Source organism: Nipponia nippon, unplaced genomic scaffold (genome assembly GCF_047370975.1).
Source record: "Nipponia nippon isolate SJK-2023a ecotype South Korea unplaced genomic scaffold, ASM4737097v1 scaffold_4, whole genome shotgun sequence".
Lineage (NCBI taxonomy): Eukaryota > Metazoa > Chordata > Aves > Pelecaniformes > Threskiornithidae > Nipponia > Nipponia nippon.
In genome coordinates, this window is record NW_028262358.1 from 69,131,490 (window position 1) to 69,153,338 (window position 21,849).

Here is a 21,849-nt window from a genome sequence, read left to right on the forward strand (position 1 = left end):
TTTTGAGGGAGTCTAGAAACCACCAGGGATTCAACACCTGGCTTTCAGGTACATTTGGCTAGATAGGGTAATCTGAACTTAAGCTGTGATTAAATGAAATTACATACTGTCAACAAAAATTCTTCAATATTAATTGCATGTTTCATCCCTGACCTTAACCTGCTGAGTAACCACTGTCTTCCTTTCCCCTCCTTCCTCCTTCTTCCTTTGACAGACATTTGGTATTTTGCTACTACATTATCTAAGAGGAACAATTGGCTCAGTCCCTGTTTACAAGTTCAGCAAAAGGTAGAACTGCGCAGCCTGTATCTATCTGAGAATCCTCTATATTCATAAAGACTCCTTACAGTTTAAATTCAAGATCCTGCCCCTGCTACTCGCAGGAGAATAGATGATATATGTTATATGTTATATGATGTATGATATATCATATATTAATTATAGTTTATGTTATAGATTAGTTACAAAATATATATTGCACACTATATAACATATGCTAGCAAGAGAAGTATATTGTGAGTTTAGTTTTAAAAGTAATTTGTATTCTAAGGTCTGCCAAGAAATGAAAAGTCAGACAGAGGACAGCTAATCCAGTCTGAATGTGTTGAATCCAAGGCTATTCTAAAAAAATTCATCATACTGTACCCTTGCTGGACATCTGTAAATAAACAAAAAATCTAAATTACATCAAAACATCAAGTTCAAACTTTATTATGAAAATCTGCATTCTCTCAGCTTCACTCTTGAAGCAAGAGTATGCATATCCTCTGGAAACGGTTATCTTTCTTTGCATGTGTGTGAGGCAAATCACATCTTTCTCTCTACTTGTTACCCCAAATTCCTTTATTTCCTTTGTTTCGTGTGTGTTTTGTTCTACTAGGGAAACAACCTGCTATTGTTAAAGTTGTGGGGAGAGGTAAAAGAATGGATTTGATCAGTAATAATTTTCACTTCAGCATTACCTGGTGTGGTGTTCTTAAGCATTTTAGGACACAATGTTACTGTTAGCAGTACTTGTAAAAAATGTAGTAAATATGCAACAAAAGTTAAACAGAAGATCTATGCAGAAGGAGACAACTTTCCAGGCCTGTGTCATTTGCATCAGACCACAAGTAGATCTCACAGTATCTGTTTGTATATAAAATTTAATTTTGTAAATACCACCAAAGTGTCCTCTACACAGCCCCAAACTGATTTTTCTAAACTTTTAATGTTAAAACAGGATTTGCAACTTGGGCCTGTTACTGTAGGCGTGACTGGAGAATTTTGCCTCTGGACACTTACAATTTCTAATCCCTTTTCATAGTTTGCTATGAAGATGTTAAGAATTAAAGACCAGGATATGACGTTGAGGGCTCTGATTCATCAGCAAAGATGGCTTGCCTTGGGGTGGTTGGAATAATTTCCTCTGCTCTTGATCTTGTTCTTCTCTGAGCATTTCCTTCGCCTGCCCAGGGGGACAGCTCTGCTACCTGTGAAGCAGCTCTTGAACTGCTAGTTGATAGACCAGTATACTAAAATAAAGTGACACCAATTCTTGTTTAGTTTACAGCTGTAGTCCCTGCGGCTGTAAAAGCCTCTGGCTATACAAGCAACTGAGCCATCCCTAAGCAGCCAGTGGGTAAAGGGTAGGTGGATAGCCAGAGTGGACACCAAGGCAACTGTCCAAAGTGAAACCATCCCTGCTTGTGAATCAAAACCTCAGTTACACTAAGACCCCTCGGGCCATGTCCATTCTATTAGTCCACTTGGACTCTTTAGCACCTCTAGCTTAGAATAAAGTGCAAAGGACATCAGGGGTCACATTGCAGATTTATTTTTTAATAGCCTGAATATAAGTATTCATTCTCCTGGTAAACACCTGAGAAGAGCATTTATGGCACATCAGTTGAAAAAATCTCTGCATCTCAATGCATGAGGCCAATGCAAATAAATAAATGCCTTATGATAAGCAAAGTAAATACTCCCCGTTACACTACTCAATTTTTCTGAATACAATAGTGCACACAATAGTACACTAAACGAAGAGATTATGCATATTTCTTTGCAATTATGTAATTTCATCATGGCACACCATTAATTTATTTGATGTGCCTGATTGTTCAGTAGCATATATCTATGTAATACAATCTTCAAAAAATTATTAACCAAAATATTTCTTTGGTCTAAATTATTAATAAGCAGATGCAAAATAATAGAAAATTAGCCTGGTCTTTTCTGTTTCAGATTAGTTAATTAGAAATAAAAGGAATTATTGAGTGATACGTTTATTTTTCAAATAAAGTTACTTGTATATTTCATTACAGCACTTTTAGAAAATAACTGTTCATACTGCTGCCATCAAAGAAGTTGCTTCAAGCCTGCACTTTGCCTGTCTTTGTAACATGCAAGTCCATGTGAGACTACTTCTGATTACTGCTAAGATTGGGCTTGTGAATCAGAACACTGCAACCAGAAGTAGTTGTGAAGAGACTTGCATTTAACTTCCTACTAAAATATTTGCATACAGAAAGATAGTGGTAAACAGAGATATGGTTCCCATCTTGATACTGTTAAATTCAGTGTAAATATTTCTATTGAAACTCCTAGGAACCAGACTAGGCAAATGACTTGAATCATATTTGTGACCTACCTTCAATTGTCTACATTTGTAGGAAACCTTCATACAGGTAGGGCAATTATTCAGTCTACCATTTCAAGTACAGTGGACAGTAACACGGACTGAATGAGAGTTGTCCCTCTTCCTGAGCAGTGTTTGGTACAGATTTCAAGAAAATAAAACTTTGCTGGACAGAAAGGTCAGAATAAATACTCTGTCAGAGGCTGGAAAGTTCTTCTGAAATACTATGTCAGCATGAAGAGGGTAGGGAGAAATCTGGTGAAATCACAATTGGAAAAGCCTTTAAGGGAATACTTGTATTACCCACTGATGGTTGCTCTCCCTGGGCATGGATGCAGTGGGGAGCAGGAGCCTCACTTCCATTAGAGGTCCCAGGAAGGTGGAGCACATTAAACTGCACAACCTCCTTGTTTGCCAGCTTACTTGCCTACAGGAGCAGTAAGACAAGGACTAGTTAAATATCCAGATGTGCACAAGCGTATGTAAAAGAAACTCTAGAAAAGCTGTAAGAGAAGAACGAGATACACAGGAGTACATGTTTGAAAGTACCTGTCTCTGTGTCACAATTTGGACTTTGTATTCCCCTTCATTCTGGATTCAGGTTTATTTTGGCCCAAGTATACATAGCGTTCTTCTTCCGATCCTTTACATGTACTCCATAGCAACGATACAACCTGTCTGTGTGGTTAAGCCAGACTCAGCAATTTCCTCAGCCAGGACTCGTGTAAAGGAAGGGGCTCAAGGGGAGACGTGACATGATGAGTGGGACACGGATGGCGGTGAATCCTAAACAGGCATCAAGAGGCAGAGGACCTGGGCCAGAGAAAAAAACTGGGCTGAAAGGAAGAGGTTATCTAAAAAGATGCATATTAGGTAGAATCAAATCTATATTTATCTTTCACCCAACCAAGCTTCAGAAGAACAGCCAGAGCTTGGAGCACAGTATCAGACCAAATTATCCACTGGGTCCTGAATCACTCTGCAAACAGCAAGTACAGTAGGATACAGTTTATACCAGTCTTGCACAGGAAGGAGAGCTGTCCTCAAACCCTTGAATAAAAAAAATTAACATTCACAATCTTTTTTCTTGTTAAAGGAGGTAGCATAATTAGTCCTGTATAAAATGAAAATTAACTTTAATCACTGAAGGAGTATTTTTTTTCAAACTGCTTTTGTTTTAAACTCTGCACTCAGGAAGATCTGTTAACAAGCTCAGCACAGAACCACTGAGAATCATTCATGAGGCATTGGAAGAATCCTCTGATTGGCTTTATGGCTTTATTTCTTTACTGTCTGACATCGTATGGAGTGATGATGATGACAGTGATGAAGGTATTTGTAATGTAAAGACTTCTGTAACTGCTCTAACTGCTGTTTTACATGCATTATGTTGGCTTACTCAGCTTTTAACCTCACAGACAAGAAGGTCAAACAAAATGAAAAGTGAACGTTGTTGCTAATAAAGCATCTACTGGCTATTCCAATCAGTAAATTGGTCTCTTTGTTAGCTTTCATCTTGTGTTTAATGTACCATTACAGAAAAGCTGTCAGAATTAAATATTACCATTAGTACATCTTGAAGTAAAGAGCACTAATTTATACAAGACTTCAAAGCCACAACCAAAATATGCATCAGGATATTGCTTCAGAGAATGGCAATAGCTATTTTCTTTTAATCAGCAAGAATCTAAAGAACCCCAGTAAATATACAAGATAGACCAAGAAACTTAGAACTTCTTTATTTGATATATTGATGACAGGACAATATATTGAAACAAAAAAAAAAAAAAAAGAGGGAAAGACAAAATAGCATTTTGGCTGAACTAAGGGGATTTTGGATGGCATATTGCAAATAATTCAGTTTACTAGAAATTATGGTTTTACTGTTGCAGTAACATTCTTCATGTGACATCATCTGATAAATGAAATTAAAGTGCTAACATTTCAAGTTTGGAAATAACTATCCTTGTGTTATAAAAAAAGTAGTTTCCTGGTATGAGCAGAGCAGTAGTGGATCATCATGTCACATCGTATTGGTCATTTTGACAAGCGATGAGTGTAGGAGTGACATCTTCATTTCATGGTAGTTTATTTTATATTCTATTTGACTATACCAGAATATAATTAAAAAGCAACATGTACTGAAACTGATTTCTACCCATTTGTTAAGAAACTTGAGATATTATCAGATTTCTACATTTTAAATGTGTGCATGAGCTTTTTATATTAGCACCATATATGAATACTAATAGATAGGCTGCTACATGCGAGTCTGTGAACTGGGCATCCTATTCTGAGATACGATTTACAACTAGCAGAAAGCCAATCTCTCATATGGTTGAGAAGCAGAAAAGGTGAAATATGGAGAGCTTGCTAAAATTTGAAAAGTGTTCATTTTTACCATTTCATAGCTCCCAAAGCATCTGCAAGCTTTCAAATACTCAAGTGGATAAGTGTTAATGCAAGTAGGAAAGGTCATAAAATACCTGACATACAAAAATTCAAGATCTGAATGCTCACTAAGAAGTGTTTGGAAACCTCAGTCCCAGTCTTTGACCCAAGTGGAATTTCATCAATACCTACCAGGAGTGTGAAAAGGCAGTAGGCAACTTACTGCATTATATCATAAAAAGTAAGTGTATATGAACTCACTGCCCATTATGCGCTGCAGTCATTGCAGCTGAGGCTGCACACTTGCCACAGCCATCCAGACTCAATCCTTTAAATTCCATGTCCCACACAGAGGTGGAGTGACACACTGCAGCAATTGAATGCTCATAGTTCCACTGAAATTGAGTATTTTTGTGCCTTGGATTTCACTGGAAGTGTTGCTATATTTACAACCTTGCTAACCTGCATATGCATTTTATTATTTTGAGCTAAAACGGAACCACTGGGGTTTTCCTTAAAACATGGAAGCATGCAGAAAATCAAGCAAATTGGAAATTTTAGTCACAAGTTAACATTCAGAAGCACAAACACAGATTTTAACATTTTGTTGGTTACTACTGCACATTGAGTTTATCTACCCCAGACCCAGGAAAACCTCAATGGTAAAAGAGATGTGTTATGACAAATCCAAAATCTCAGAATAGAGTGCTTCCCATTTAGCATACAAAGAACAGATTTTTTTTTTTTTAAATCACAATGAGAGAACATGGGACAAAATATGATTTTTTTTATTATTATGATATCTCTTCTCTGACTTTTATTCTTTTCTCTTGGTTTAGGTGAAGTGGAACCTTCCCTGAAAAAAGGTTGGTCAGTTGCCTTTACTATAGAGGGCAAATGTTTTGCATTTGCATTGGTTTAAGAATTAACTAGTATATCTGTGATATAGATTCTGTCATTAGTTACATGTCAGTCTGCTAATGATGTAAGTTGTTCTCTAACAAAATCATTAAATAAGAAACTCAAGTAATAATACTTGCTGTACTGTTTGCTGCTCTGTGAGAATTCTTGACTGTTTCATTATTATCCAGAAAACCTGAAAAATGTTCATAAAACCCCAATAGAATTACAGAAATAATATTACCTATATCCTTCCCCTATATGTGGGACTCCTATTAATGCCAATGAGTCATGTGTATGTCTGGATAGAAACAATATTTAGAAATCATAATATAAAAAGAATATTTAGCGAGAAATAATGATGAGGTGTTGTAAAAGCATTTTACCTTGTGCCAGCGCAGAACCCTAAAATAAGGACTACTTCTGAATCTTCTGAAAAAAAATTACTTAGTTGTCATTGAATTTTTAGAGCAGACAAGTGAAGCAAATAGGATTTATAATATAAATCCTTTCAGACATGAAAATTGTTGTGCTGAAACATAAAACTTAAGTTCAACTCCTATTAAATCAAAATGAAAATGTATTAGAAGGCTTGAGAAATCTGTGATAGGATGTAAAGCTTTTCAAAACTAAGGTGTGTTTTTTGCTCCAAATTGAGCAAGCTCAATAATAAGAAGACGTGTAACAGCCCTATGTGATCTGAATTTGGTATCCATCAAATTGTCAATAGGTAAATGCCCGTACTGAAGAATCTGTCACCCCAGTTGGTACTGAGATTATAATCCAGTTTTCTCTGAAGTTAATTGGAACTGGATCAGGATTCTATTTAATGACGTATTTTGTTAGTCTCAATAGGACATCCAAGGAATGAACAGCCTTGAATACCAGGACCATTCATGTTTCTATGGATGATCCTTCATGTTAGGACTGAAGAAAACTTATAGACGGTGTAGGAAAACATTCCATCCCTTTACTCGATTGGTAACAATGTTAAAAGGGCTCAGCATTGCTGTGTCTCTTCTCCCAAAGAGAGAAATGCACTATTAGTTTTACAGTGGGTGCAGAGTCTGAAGCTGTAGCACGTTGCTGACAGAGATGCCAGGTACATGGGTGGCAGGTGTCCACTCACCATGGGCCAGTGTAGCTGACCAGGTTGGGAGTACTGTGGAGGTACTTCGCTGCTGGGAAGGCTTAATCCCTAAAAACGTTGTGAACACCATGCTTAGCATTGCAATGCCTGCTTCTTCGGAAATCAGTGACATACTCATGCCTTACACTTTGCATTGGGACACTCAGTCGTAGAAATAGAAATCAGAGAAGCCTTCAAAATAAACTGGAAGCTGCTTAAATTAGTCAGTTGGAAGGGATGAGATGATTGATTGGACCTAAAAGTCCTTGATCCAAGGAGCTGAGTATCTAACTGTCAGCTTGAAATATTTTTCTCAGTATTCAAAGCACACAACCCTGCCCTGGAGATAAACACCTGAGGAAGTCTTCTATCTTTAGGGTGAGGGAAATGGACAAGAAGCTTGTGATTCCTCTGGAGTTGGTATCTTACAGGATAACTCATACACACAGATGTGAAAGGGCCAAAATTCAAATATGCTTCACCTGCCTGAGCTATAAAACAGATTTTGAATGGGGTTTTCCATTCCCTGGATGTGTGCTCAAGATCTTTCCCTCCATCTTTCAGAGGATAAGAAGTCCCATCCTTATCTCCCTGCAACAAGCTATTTCTTGACTAGGACTGATGAAGAGAGTGGTCTCAGACAATTTCTGGGTATAGCCATAAGCTTTCACATACCAACATCCTCAGATAACTTCTTACCATCTCCAGATGACTGGAGGTCTCCATTTCACCCTGGCAGCTAGGATCTGGCCTTTATTTTTGATTTTGTCACCTCTTTTTCTGGCTACAGAAATACAACATATGTGGCCTGAAGCCACCAGTCCCTTAGAAAGGCCAGTGCAGAGTACTGCGCATATCTGCTCAGTGACAGACAGCTGTGAGCTCCTCAGAGCTGTTACTCTCTCTCTTTGCAAACTTCTCTTAAAATTGTGTAAACATCAAGGAGTTGAATTGTCTAAGCCTATATAGAAGTTTTCTGAGAGCTCTGTCATAAAGTCTAGAGTCAACAGTTTTTTTTCTTAGGTGCAGTGAAATTTGCTCCCAGGGCTAAAGTTCATGAGCGCAGAAGGTAAAGCCCTGGGAGGTGAGGCGAGGGCTCAGAGGAGCTCGTGCAGGCAGCACTCTCACAGACGTCACAATCTGTTCCTCTGAGCACAGGGTGTACATCTCTCTGAGTAGCTTTTCCTAACTAATGTGTACTGTCATGTCTATGGTCCACAAATAAGAGTTCCAGAAGAAAAGGGTTCTAAAGCAAAACAAGACATTGCATCTGTGATTCTTCCCATATGACTGCTGTTAGGGCTGGACCCAAAGGAAGACCAGCTATACAAATTAATTTGGACACTTTTTGGGTATCAAAATGTTAGTAGTTAGATCCACAAAATCAGAACCAAATTTTTAGGTTATGGAGTATTCTCTGTTTTCATATAAAGGACCATTTCTGTAACAAACTTGCTTCCACTCTGCACAACATTATTATCTATAGCTTTGTGAATGATCTTTCTTTAGGTGGGTCTTCTTATGCTTGTGGCATTTGAACATCCTAAACAAAAAAATGACCCAGTGAGATTGTGCAGTACACTACTGCTGTCTCCAGAACATGAACAGTTTGAGTTTTTGCACATATTTACAGGAAGCCTCTCTCAAATTTCACTCTGGAAATGCGCATGATGATTGCTGTGCCTGATTTTTAAGTATTTATATTGGATCTAACCCACAGATATTGTGGTATTCATGAATAGGCTGAGGGTTTTTGAAAAATCTCCATACCTACTTTGGGTATATGGACAAGCCTTCAATCTTTTGATCTATTGACTGGCAGATTTTATGAATGCAAAAATGTTAGCACAAAAATTACTTTATAATGGAATATAGTAACTGAAAAAATAAGAAGATTGCTGGTACCACAATAAAATTACATATTGAAAAAAATTCAGGGGCAGTAGTAAGAACACTGTGTATTGATGAAGGAAGCAGAGAAAAGTGTAATGATAATTACGAGCCCAAAGAAAGCAAAGATCACCTTCCTAGAGTTGTAAATCGAAAGCAAAGATAATAAAAGTACAATAATGATGATGGGCTTGCACATGCAACAGGACTAATATTAGTTTCAGAATCCTTTAGAAAGGATGAAAATGCCTCTCGAGTGCCTTTTTTATTGCAATTATTTTTGCCAGTCCAGGTCTTATCACTAGTATTTATCTTTAATAATTGGAAAAGAGTGAACATTTGATATTGTCCAGAAAAAAAAGTGTTCTTCAGTGGAGATAGTGAAAGATTAGTCTGTAGAGGACTTCGCAGTCTTTAACAATGCATATTCTCAACATGCTAAAACTGCAGACCATTTTCACAAAAGATATTGAGAAGCTTAATAACAGTTTCTTGTAGGCTTAATATGTTTTTGGTTTCATTTCTTTCTAGAACAATGGTTATGACTGATAATCTTGTTCATTTTTTCACGGTTAGTTTAACCTTTAGAGATAAATCCAATTATTTGACAGCTGTAAGTTTTCTCATATTTTGGTCCTTTTTACTAGAAATCTGAACATGGATTCCTTGTTTAGCTAGCCAGGGTACTCCTGACAAGTGGTGCACATGTAGCAGTGGTTTTAGTATGTTAAAGTAACATCTTCTTCTGCTTCAAAACAGCAGATGCATTCTGGCTGGGAAACATCAATCCGGTATGTGGTCTTAGGAATAAGTTGTTGGAAACCTTTGAAAAAGATTCTAAGGTCAGAGTAATGTATTTTTTTACTTTATAGTTTGAAGCTTAGTAAATTGTTTTTGCAAGATATCCTTCCTTGATTTTATATTTGCGCTTAGATTAAATTCTCTGTCGCTCTGTCTCTTTCTCTTGCTCTCTCTTGAACTCTCACACACACACACACATGCAAGCACACACGCATACACACACACACACACATCACTTTGTAAGTCACTTTGTAAGTAATTTTCATTTCAATAAATACAATGAACGTAGAAAGCAGAGTAAGAAATAAAGCACCATCATGGCACTGTTACCATCTCTGTATTACCAGATAGGTTTCTATTGGCATAAAATTATTCTATACAAATGATCAAGAGAAACTTGATTTCCTTGAGGTAGACATGGATCTCTAAATTTCTATGAGCTAGTCTATGTATGAAATAGAAAGATGTATAAAATAGTTATATGAAATAACCCTATTCTCCTTACTTGGTTATAAAAATCTTTTTTTAGAAAAATGCAGTTAACAAATCATAAAACAAGAAGGCACAAACAACAGAAATTTCTGTTACAGGTTGCAAGAAAATTTGTTAATTACAAATAAACTTTTCAGCAAAGCACTTTATCTTTCTGTCTTCAGTTCAAATGAGAATATGGTTGACTGAGTATTAGGCTGGTTATTAATATGCTGAAGGAATACAAATCATGCTCTTCTTAAAAGTCACTGCAGCTTCTAAAGGTATAGTCGGTTACACTGACTTACCCTCAGCAGCTCTGGCCGAGGTGCAGTACCCCCAGACCTGACTATAGACACTCACTCCCATTAACCCCCTCTCCACCCCAAGGTTAAGACAGTTAGAATTTATTCAGCACAAAATATTTGTTTGTTCAGATCTGGGTATTAATCTGAGCTAAAAATGACAAACTTTTCCTGAGAGGAAAAGTTCTCAAACCAGACCATTTCCTGCATCTCCTTTTAAGAGTGATTAAGCAAACATCTATGACAGCTTTGTCTGGGAAAGGGGAGAGGTAGGAACAAGCTGCTTAGAGAAGACTGGTAGGGGATTTCCTAATTTAGATTTGAAAGTGGGTTTGACATTATGGCCTGTATAAGCCTAAAAAGAGCCAGTTTGGGTATTCAAACAGGGTAGGGAAAAACATACTGACAAATATTTAAGGTTTTAGTCCTACAATTTATAATGTGTGACAGATTGTTTTTATCTGTTAAGTACATAAGAATGGTTATATATGATCAGACCAAAAGTCCAGCTCACCCAGTGGATAGGATAGATCCTTATTGCTGCCCAAGAGTGACCAATGCAAATGCCTCAGGAAGGGTATAAGAACTGTCAAAAATACAGTGATAATTTCTCAAAACAGTTCTCCATACTTTAGACATTTGCCCCAGTCAGGGACTCCCTGAACCATGGTGTCACTGAATTCAACAGGAACATGTTTCATGCGTGGCTGTAATCCATCTACCACTTTCTATGAACCCAGGACTACAGATAGATAGTATGTACATTAGGAAGCAAAATCTCCATGGCAGTAAGTTGCTGGAAGCGGTTATGTTTCATAACAAGATTTTGAAAAAGACATTTTTCTTTCCTAAATTCCCATGGTAATTAGTCCCACTCATCCATTTTCTTAAAGAAGTCCTATATACATTAGAAAGTTTTACATTTAACTCAGTATCGTTGAGCAACCACCTTTTCCCACACTTAGAAACACAGAGGGCAGGATTCAGGTGGATAAACATAGCTGACTAGTGCCATTTTAGATACCACACAGTATCTTAGATGTAGCACGGGACTGACAAAAATGACAGAGGACCTATGAGAGAAGTGCACCCTTACAGGGTAGCTGGTGAATACCAGAGTACCTTAGGATGTTCGAAATGCCAACTGGTGCCTGTTAAGATTCCTGCATTTAAAATTCTTTACTAAAAGGGTTTTCTAAAGTTTAAAATAACTCTAATTTATATATAAATAATAATTTATTATTACTATAGTTTATATCAGAAGATTATCTGGAAAAATTCACATTTCTAGCTAGTATGGAAACTAACTTTATTTCTGGGCAGAATACTGAAATTAGAACATCGTCTTTTATCATGTAGAAGTCCTTTTGTTATACAGTAACAAATCTGGGAAAATAAAGAAAACAAGTGGGTTTTCTGGAGGTAATATTCATGTTCAGAAAACAGTTTCTAACCAAAAAATTGGAAATGGACTAGAGAAAAAAAATGCAGAATACCATAGATGCAACCTGAAAACCAAGTTTCCAGTGTGGTTGTTACATGTGTGTCTTAGAAATTAATTATGCAGTTCCATTCATCCCTAAAGTATATATCTATTTGTACTGCTAATGCCTTCTGAATTCAGTTTCTTTTATGTTACCATATGTTAATGTTCACTTTTCTGTGTAGGAGTTGCTATTATAGATCTTTCTAAAAGGCTTTCACTGTCTCCCTTTTGCCTATCTTTGTGTAAAGTATACCCTGTGTTAAGAGATGAAAATTATTGATTGATTCAATTCTCAGATGTTAAACTGCTTTTCCAGATATGTATTTTTTGCATTTTGCATTTTTGTGGCATCCATTTCTGTTATTAATATTCTTTTAACAATCTCGGCTTGTTTTACTTACTCTGATCAATACAGTAATGGCATATCCACTATAAAATAGCATTTTATAATGTAAAAAAAAATATTTTCCATATTATCCAGATGAAACAAAACCATATACCACTAGGGAATAGGAATATTCAATTATAGTTCTTTTGCCTATTGAAGAATAGTGATTGGGTTTCAACTTGAGTTGAAACATTTTAATCCAAACTTGCCAGCTATCTTTCAAAAGATACAAAACCACAAGGCTAGTAGGAATCCTGGGCAGAAGTGTAGCAGCACAGAGGTTTGCAGCTGTTTAAGCTCTCCTCTTAAATCAGGGAAAACCTTAAGCAAAGCTATCCATGTTCTCTCAGTGTAAATCTTCATTTGTGCCCCAGCAATAGAGCACTGGGGAGGTTCACACTCTAAGAGAAGAGGGGAGTGTTAGGCAGATGCCCCCTTGGTTGGGAGCCTGCTGTGCCTGAGACAGAGTAAATGCCTGACCTGGTAAGTGAGAGGGTCATCCAAAATTCAGTTAAACCCACAGCACCAAAACTGGGGATCCTGCGTGTTTCCGAGAGAACTATGCCAAGAAGAGGATATAGCAAGTAGAGCTCCATTCTCATGAACCACAGAAAGAGTATCTCTCTTCTGCATGCCAGGCCCCCCCCCCCCCCAAAAAAAAAGTCAATTGGATCTAGAAGTGATTGAATTTAGAGGAATATATATTTGCAGACTGATACATTAAGGTAGGATCTGCCGAGTTGACATTTTTTAAAGCTGAGCGGAGAAACTGTGGTTAGTCTTGTGATTTCTTTTTCCTATTTTTTCCTACTTTCACAAAAAACCCTACTGAATAGATTTATATGGGAAAAGATTTCTTTGATGCTAATCAAGATTAGAGATTTTATGTATTACCGTATATATCATTTTGCTCTACTTAGAGGTCTACAATTTTTGTCTGCATTTTGTCTGCATAAAATTACATTAAATTAAATGCAGACTCTGATAAAATTGATTATGAAAAACATAATTTAAAACTGGTCCAATAACATCTTTGCAGGCTGGAATTCATAAAGGGAAACACGTCAAGACAATTTTACTTTCCACAGAAAGAAAAGAAAAACCTCATTTTGATCATGTGGCTCTATCTCTAATTTGTTTGGGTTGGGGTTTTTTTGTGCTTATTTTTTGTTGTTGTTTTTTAATCAAAGTGTGATTAGCATTCCTTTTACATTTCAGAACCGAGGTACAGAACTGCAGTCTGGGAATGAAAAAAACAGTCTTAACATATTTATATACTTGGAATAAAAATTACTTTTATGTAAAAAATCTTTAGGGTTGAAGCTCTTTTAATATCTTCCACTTTTAATTCCTTCAAAAAACCAGTCATTAAAAATCCTCCATATAAAACAGTCTGCACATGGTCTTCCTGAAGGATGCCAGTGCTGCTTACAGGATAATTAGTCAAAGATAATTGCAAGTACCCTCCTCCCCTTAAAAACCTGTTAAGATATTGCTTTTCTGCTAATGGAAACCTTACCAGAGGGAAAAGAAAAGCCAAAACATAAAATCAGTTAGCCTTTAGAAAGCAAAGAAAGTTAATGGTTGTGCACTGTGTCAAGTTCCATTTGCCTTGGTAAACTGAGGATTTCAAGCTGGAATTACTCACAAGCATTTCCTTTTTTTTTTTTTTTGGTAGAGGATGTAGTACAACTTTTGGATTTATCTCAAAGAACAAAATCTTAAGAGAACTATGCAACGGCTCTCATGTCTACAGCTAATACTGCAGCCTTGGGAACTTCTATCAAACTTTCTTTCTTATCTCAGCTTTTCAGGAAAAAGAAATATTTTCCTATTTTTCTAAAAGAAAATTTTGTATTGAAAGAGTTTGCAGGATTAAGTTTTTAAGCAGCTCTGGTAGATACACAAAAATGCCTAAACGTATAAAAACAAAGGGGAAAGGTCAATGACACCAATCAGTGATTTTGTGATAAACCTGTTTTAATAAGTACATAGTAATATAATGATACACTTCTACTCTCCATTAATTGCCAAAGCTGTTTTATTCTATAGCAAAAGGAATGCTATTTCAAAAGTAGCAATATGGAAAAATATGCACATATTTACTTGTCTTTAACATAATGAGAAAAAGAGGAGTGGAATAAGTTCAGTTTAGAAAGTTGGAGATTATGAAAGAGTGGCTTATAATAAAATCTTTACATAGGCTGGGATGTTTTGCTGTTATGAAAATAACATGTACACTGTTCTGAAAACACCTTCCTCGCAATGCATCTCCTTCACTGTATAGTCTTGTAAAAGTAAAAATAAGATAAAACATCATCCTGAAATCAAAGCACTCCTCAGCATGATGATGAAGATGTCAGCAGGTCATCTACAGTGAATTTCTATTATAGACCAGTGAAACTACAGTAGTGTGGAAACAATTGAATATCTGTTGAACTCGAATCTAATCTATTTATTTTTGTCCTATTCTGGCATTATAAAGAATGCTTAACATATATCTGGAAGGCCATGTTAAATCCCTGTATTCTTGGGGGAACATAAAGCCTACTTGTTTGCTGTAAGCTACTCAATATAGGTAAATTGTTCAGAAATAGTTGAGGGTCATGTTCTCTGTATCTCTAATATCTGTTTAGTGATGCCAAACAAAGTATCAAGTGGAGGGAATACAGGCAACTAAAGTGAAGTAGCTGAGCTTTGCTGAACAGGTTTAGGACCAATCAACGTCACTTCACAGCAACGTTTACAGTTTAGGAAAACATGTTTTGGGTAAATATGCACCAGAGCAGAGGGTTTTCACCAAGAAGAATGAGAAATCTTCTGTGACCTCTGTCAAAAGTAGTCTTATACAGCAAATGAAAGAGACACTGTATAATTCTGCAAAATATGAAAGAAAAAAGAAAAGGAAAAAGAAACCTTTGTTCTCACTCTAAATTGTAGTTGTGATTTCCAAAGAGGTGGATAAACAATTTTGAAACCATACTTAAGAGGCACTGTGGGCTGGTGTCTCACACAGTGGATGAGCATGCAAACCAGTCAGCATTTTCATCGGTAAGAGGCAATTCATCTCCTGTCACATTTTCAAGAAAGATCTTAGACACATGACTTCAGGAAAAGTTGTTCTGTACCCCAACCTGAAGTTGCTATGAATCCTCAGAACAGAACACGATCTAAGAAACACTGGGGACAAGACTGTGCTCCTAGCAAGCTAAACGAGAAGTCACCTAAATCAGTCATATGTGTCACTCAGACTTTCCAACACTGAATGCTGGTACTTACACCCTTCTGTTATGCTGTCCTTGGTTCCTAGACATAGGCATGATACACCATAATCCCCCAATTAAAAACTCCTTGTTCTTTTTTTTTTCCCCTGTGGTTTTTTTCCTGTTGCAAAGTTTGGTTTTTTTCCTCTAGAGTACAGCTAGATGATATATTAGTAGTTAGCTGGCAGTTGCTCTAATGCACAAATTCCTTTATTCTCCTCCTAGCCTCACAAGGATAACTGTCACCCTCACCAGCTGGTACTATCTAGATTAAAAATAGACATCAGCTGCATAATTGTAGATTTCTCCTGAGGATACCAGCAGCAAGAGAGTTGACTACAATTCTTCATACAGACAGCATCTAGAAACACATTAGAAATGACATCCCTCTCATCTTCTAAAGCTCTTAACACCGCTCACTCTTGCCTTGCCCTCAGTATCTATTTCCACTAACTCTTTAGGATAATCAGCTGCTGCTACCAATTAGTCTTGATAAACTAGTAAGGATATAGCCCCATTAAATTGCTGGCAATAGCTGTAAGGGTTTTGACTGCTCAAAAGCATATTATTAACCTCTGGTTCACCAGGAATCTGAATAGGACTCATTTTCCTTTTCACACTTAGACATTTATAAAAGAAAGAATGTCAAAGCACTGAAGCTGTATATCACTGTGTTACCTGTAAGAGATTATGAAAAAGATGACCAACTGGTAAAATTTGCTTAGAAAGAACAATGTACTATCATTTCAAGGGAAATTCCAACTGTTCAATTATACCTTTAAAACAGTAGATACATTAAACCTACGTTCCATCTTCACTACAGTATTTAAGTAGAAACAGGATGGCTTTAAGCATGAGGGGATAATATTGAATGTCAGGGATCAGAGTTAAATTCCCAGTTCTTTTGCTGACTTTCTGGGTTACCTTGAATAAAACACTCTTGTGTTTCAGATTGGGACAATAATCCCTTTTTTTCTCACTTTGCCTCTCATATTATTGATATTTTTTATTTGGTTGTTTGGTTTTTTTAAGGTATATTTCATCCGTAAGATGGGAACTCAGCAGAGGGTGAGGTCTAGGAGCTGTTTTAGTGATGCCAGATTGCTACTCACCACTTCATCCTCTAATGAAGCAAGGTTCAGCACTGTGCTTTCCCACTAAGAGAAGAAATGTAGCCCTCTTAAAATCTGAACTCCTGTGTTACGGAGTTGGGATATTATATCGTGTTATAACTCCACGTGGTACCTAAAGCAATTCATGTGGGCTGAGGCTCATAGGTGCTATCATGATACAATACAAATAAAATAGTTAAGAATAGTGCTGTATATTTTACTATGTTAAAAACGGAGATAGCAAAAAATCAATATCAGAAACATGAGAGCAGATGAACACTGGAACTCTGTTTCAGGAACAAGGAGCATCTCCTCGTGCCCTACCATGAGGAGGTGTGCTCTTCGTTAACTCTGATGTAAATCTGCACGGTGCTACACCGCTAGCTCAGACAGATTCAGGGGATTGTAATTTTTTTCTCTTTCTCCCACCCTGATCTTCCCAGAGCTGGGGCTTCGTAGTTCGCAGCCAGTGCCACGCTGTCATTAGACACTGTGAACTGCTGTTAATGAAAATTAGCTGGGTGAGAGGTGGGGGAAGCTAGTGCCCAACCTGTATGTTCAGCAGGGATTTTCTGTAAAGCTGCCTGCGATACTGATCCTCAGCTGATTGTGAGGGCCTGCTTTGGGTCAACAGTAACGGGCTGCTAACAATATGGTCTAATATATCTCCTTTCAGCATCTTGACATGGTCAGTGAGGAGACTACTAGCTTCCCTTCTTGGAGTTATTTAAAATAATCACCCTGCATGTTCTGTATATCTGCACAAGACCCGAGGTCTAGAGAAGTCAGTGTCAAGCAGTATCCATATTTAAGGAAATAAAGTACTTATCCATTCAAAACCCAAGAAATGCAAGGGGAAAGATAATTTTTCATGTCTGCTTGATAACTGAAGAAAACAAACAATGAAATACAGCTTTTAAAATACATACTCCCTTACAATAATTTAATAAACTGTGTTGTCATCTCATAAAGCATCAGGATGGTTGCCGTGGTGACAAAGATTATCCTTGCTGCTGCTTGATTCTGTCATTTTTATAAACATGAATTCATAATATTTAGGATTTATTAACAATGTGTCACATTGATAGAGATAAATTACATGCTTTAAACTGGCCATGTAAGTCTTCTATGATATTATAGCCGCTTTGTCAACTCAGCAATAAGCTATGATGTGATTACTAGAAAATTAAAGCTATTTGTCATAAAAGATGAAGCAGAGAGTATCAGAACTCTCAGAACAGAAAAAAAATCTCCAATAATCTAATGTGTTTCCTTATTTTAAATATTTTGGAGTTAGCAAAGAGTCACTATTTTCTGCCTTGTAAATTGATCAAAATCAGCATGTATTGAGACTAGATTTATTTGTGCTGGGAAAATTTAGATTGTAATGTATTTAAATCGATGTGTTCCAGGCTGCAATTTTTTATGATGGTTAAAACTATAATGGGGAGCTTGTGAAGAGATCTTAATGATGGCCCATTTTGCAATATATAAAAATATATATACACACACTTATGTATTATGAAGATATATTTCACTTCAAGAAATTCATATAGGGGTTTTTGTGATGTGTGGTATCCTAATTGTAGCAGCAAGTTAGATGAGATTCTCAGTGCTGCTGTTTAGAAAGTATCTTTTTGTGCACCTTACTGAAGTAGTTGTGTCACGTAAGCTTCACCACTGATACAGTGTGAGGCTGATTTAGATGGCCAGCTCAGCAGTCATTGCTCCATATATATTTTGCAGTCAAACTAGCAATAAGAAATTCCCTGAAACCACAGTAATTTTAAAAAGCCTTTTTTGAAATAACAAAGGTTTATAGTTATTTTTTCAAGAAAAAGGGGCCTATTTTCTGTAGTGAGACACATAATAGGTGGTGGGAACCCACCGGAGCTGAGGCATCTTAAGGCAAGCAAGGAACATGCGTCCCTGTAGATGACCCTGCCTGAAGAATGTGATTTATCACTTAGTGGGCCATATTCGTATCTGTGTGTAGGAGGACGTCTTGAGTTGGGTGAGATGTATCTCCACCGAATATTGCAATGCAGAGGAAGTGACTCAGCTTTCTTTAAATGCATTAAGTCAGGGTTTGGAGGCAGTCTGGAGCAGCAGCATGGAGAACTGTTCAGATGTGCTCAGGATCAGGCAGGAATCTTCCGGCTGTTCTTGTTTTGCACCATTCCTACCAATCATGCTACCTAAACTAGTTTATGTATCCTTTTAAGCAGAACAGGTGGGAAAAGTTTGAAAATTCAGCAACTGGATTCTCTCAGTTGATACCAAGAAAAATCTGCACATAGTTGCAGCAAGAAAAATAATCCAACCTCAGCTGAAATACAGTAAATCAATATGGCATGATTTCTTCCTATTCAGAACCTTTGAGGTTTATAGAACAACAAATGAACTACACACCCAGGCTGCAAAGAACAAGATGAAAACTGAAAAAAAAGTCCTTTTACCTTAATGACATTGTACAATTAGCTTAGTTATGCTGCCATACATAAGTGGCTAGTAGTGATATGTATTTTGGCCTTTGTTACCCTTTATCTCCATGAAATAATGTTCTCTCTATCTGAAGACAGCATAGGTTGATGCCATAGAACAGTTACGTTTCCTGTAAACCAGACACAATCATTATTTCAGATGCAAATACTATCCAATAAAATAATTCTGTATTTGTTTTCAGCAACCTATGCAAAAAGCAGAGTTTTGGGAAAGGAAAATACCATTTTCTACTATATCTCTTTGGCAGTGTGCATCCTGTTACAACCTGAGCAAATACCTGAGGGGATAAGTGGAAGATTTCAGTTGTCTTCAATAGGCATTAAAGTAGCTCCTAAGAGCTGAGATGCAATATGCATAACTTTTTCTCTGTTGGATTAATTTTGGGGTCAGTGTTCTTGTTATTTAGATCCTGCAGACCAAATCTTACCCTGAAATACAAGAAGGCACCTCCCATAAAGTCTAGTGAGATTTGCATGTGTTTTTGTAAAAGATGAACTTGATTCAGTATTTTTTACCAGTTTCCTACTGCAGGAAATATATGCACAGTACCATAAACCAGACACTCTCTATAGTCTTAATGACTGTGTTGCGCACCTGTAATAAACAGCATTTAAATTTCCACCAATGTATGCAAACAGTGCTATGCAACCTTGATTTAATTCTTGTTTGCTTTCTCTCAAATTCAACATTTCACGTTTTTTATATTATCCTGGTTTTGGCACAATAAGGTCAGTAGGAAAAAATCAGTTACAGATGTATATAGCAGTAATTTAATATCAATGTCACAGGTGAGGAATTTTGTTAGAAAGAGATGGCACAGCAAGGGCAGGTAAATACTGCACTACTTCCTCTTCTAACAAGGCAGTTCTCAGTGCGCTGGTATACAGCATGATTAAAATGAGTCATTCTCCGAGACAACGATCCCTAACCTGGGAACTTTTATCTCTGTAATTTGTATACAGCATTGAGTCTACCTTTTATTGTGGGTTGGAGCTACCAATTGAGCATTTGAGCTTTACGAAATTTAGAATATGTAGTAAAAAGAACATTTTTCCTTCCAAAGGTAATTTGAAAAACATAAAATACTGATCCTGATAAACAACTCAAGGTACATACAGAAAAATGTTTAGTAAAAGCATGTTTTTTTCTGATTCATGACCAACACATGTTATTGTATATCTGTTACAGATCAGCAAAACCTATTCTTGACTTTAAAAGTATCTGTATTGCTCAATTTAAAACAGAATAATTATTAAATTCACTCAATGTTATGATTTTTATCCATATATATTCTCTGTGTGTGTGTATATATATATGTATAATTGAATTTTATTGTTTATAATTCTGAATATGCAGATGATAAAGCCATGCCTCTGCTATAATATTTCAAGAACTTAGTTATTTTTATTACGAGAATGTGTCTGATACTTTCATGTGTGAAAAATATTTTAATATTGATAACTCTACATTGCACTGTTTTCAGAAATTCATAAAGAGAAACTGGAGAGACATGAAAAACGAACAACACCGAAGGGTAACTTTTTTTTTTTTGTCTGTTTACCTGCATATATGTATGTAATATACAGTGTATTTGTTAACTACATATGCTACCACTGTTGTACTATAGGAGCATTCAAAGATCAGTTGGCACAGACTGTTAATGATCAAAAATTCATGTATACCTTAGCATTAACCAATAGTGTAATTTTATTTTGTGTGTCTACATTGTAAATGCACATTCATAATAAGATTCTCCTTCCCAAACTTATCCAGGAATCTTTTTTGTAGCAAAGGTGCAAGAAAGTAGAGTGGTGATGAACTTCCTCTGGTGCAAAAGGCATGAACTGTGCTGGGCAAGGAAGAAAGCAAATTTATAGGCCAGTGGGTGCCATCCAAGTTAGGAAGTCGTAGCTAACAGTCAGCCAGGTGTGTATCAGAGATAAGAAAAGCCTCCATTTTAAGAACCTACTCTTTTTCAGAGTGTTTAATCTTCTCTAACTGGCACTTTCCAAAAATCCACAGAGGAACTGGTTTGGACTGGTTTTCAGAGGTCATGTAAACATGTGAAAAAAAAGAATTTTCCTGGGATATGTGCAGATTTTTTTGCCTAAGAAAACCTCCTCTGTAAAGGTTAGGCCACATAAGATTTGATGAGCATCTCTCTGATGCACCAGTGCTGTGCTTAGTAATGGCAGGAGGAAGCAAGAAGGAAGCTTATTAAAAATAGTGTGTATATACATACACCCTCTCTCACACAATTATATTCATTTCTGTATATATTCTTTATATGTTTTTATAGTATTTTACACTTCTAGTGCTAGCTTGCCAGTTCTGTGGTAATCAGGGTCATCTGGAGTGCCTAGAACTGCTTCCCACCTACTTAATAAATCATGTTGTATGGAAATGAATTTTTTAGAGTATCAGCAAGCTAGCCAGGCAACAATGAACTCAGATCCATTAGCAAGGGATCCCAGTTAAGGTCTTTCAAGCACTGTATTCTAAAAACACAAATGAAGTTTCAGCCTTGACCAAAACAGCCTCTTGTGTACCATTTCATCTGTACAAAAGTGCATTGCTTTACATACAAG

General features: G+C 36.7%; 1 protein-coding gene across 2 annotated transcripts in view; it reads left to right on the top strand.

Annotated features, from left to right (window-relative positions):
* Positions 1-21,849, top strand: part of TRDN (triadin) — a 239,576-nt gene that overhangs the window by 48,406 nt on the left and 169,321 nt on the right. For both annotated transcript variants that reach the window (XM_087774852.1, XM_087774851.1), the window contains exons 4-6: positions 3,815-3,952; positions 5,851-5,877; positions 20,745-20,795. In XM_087774852.1, the coding sequence (XP_087630978.1) occupies positions 3,815-3,952; positions 5,851-5,877; positions 20,745-20,795 (216 nt within the window). The remainder of the gene's footprint in view (positions 1-3,814; positions 3,953-5,850; positions 5,878-20,744; positions 20,796-21,849) is intronic.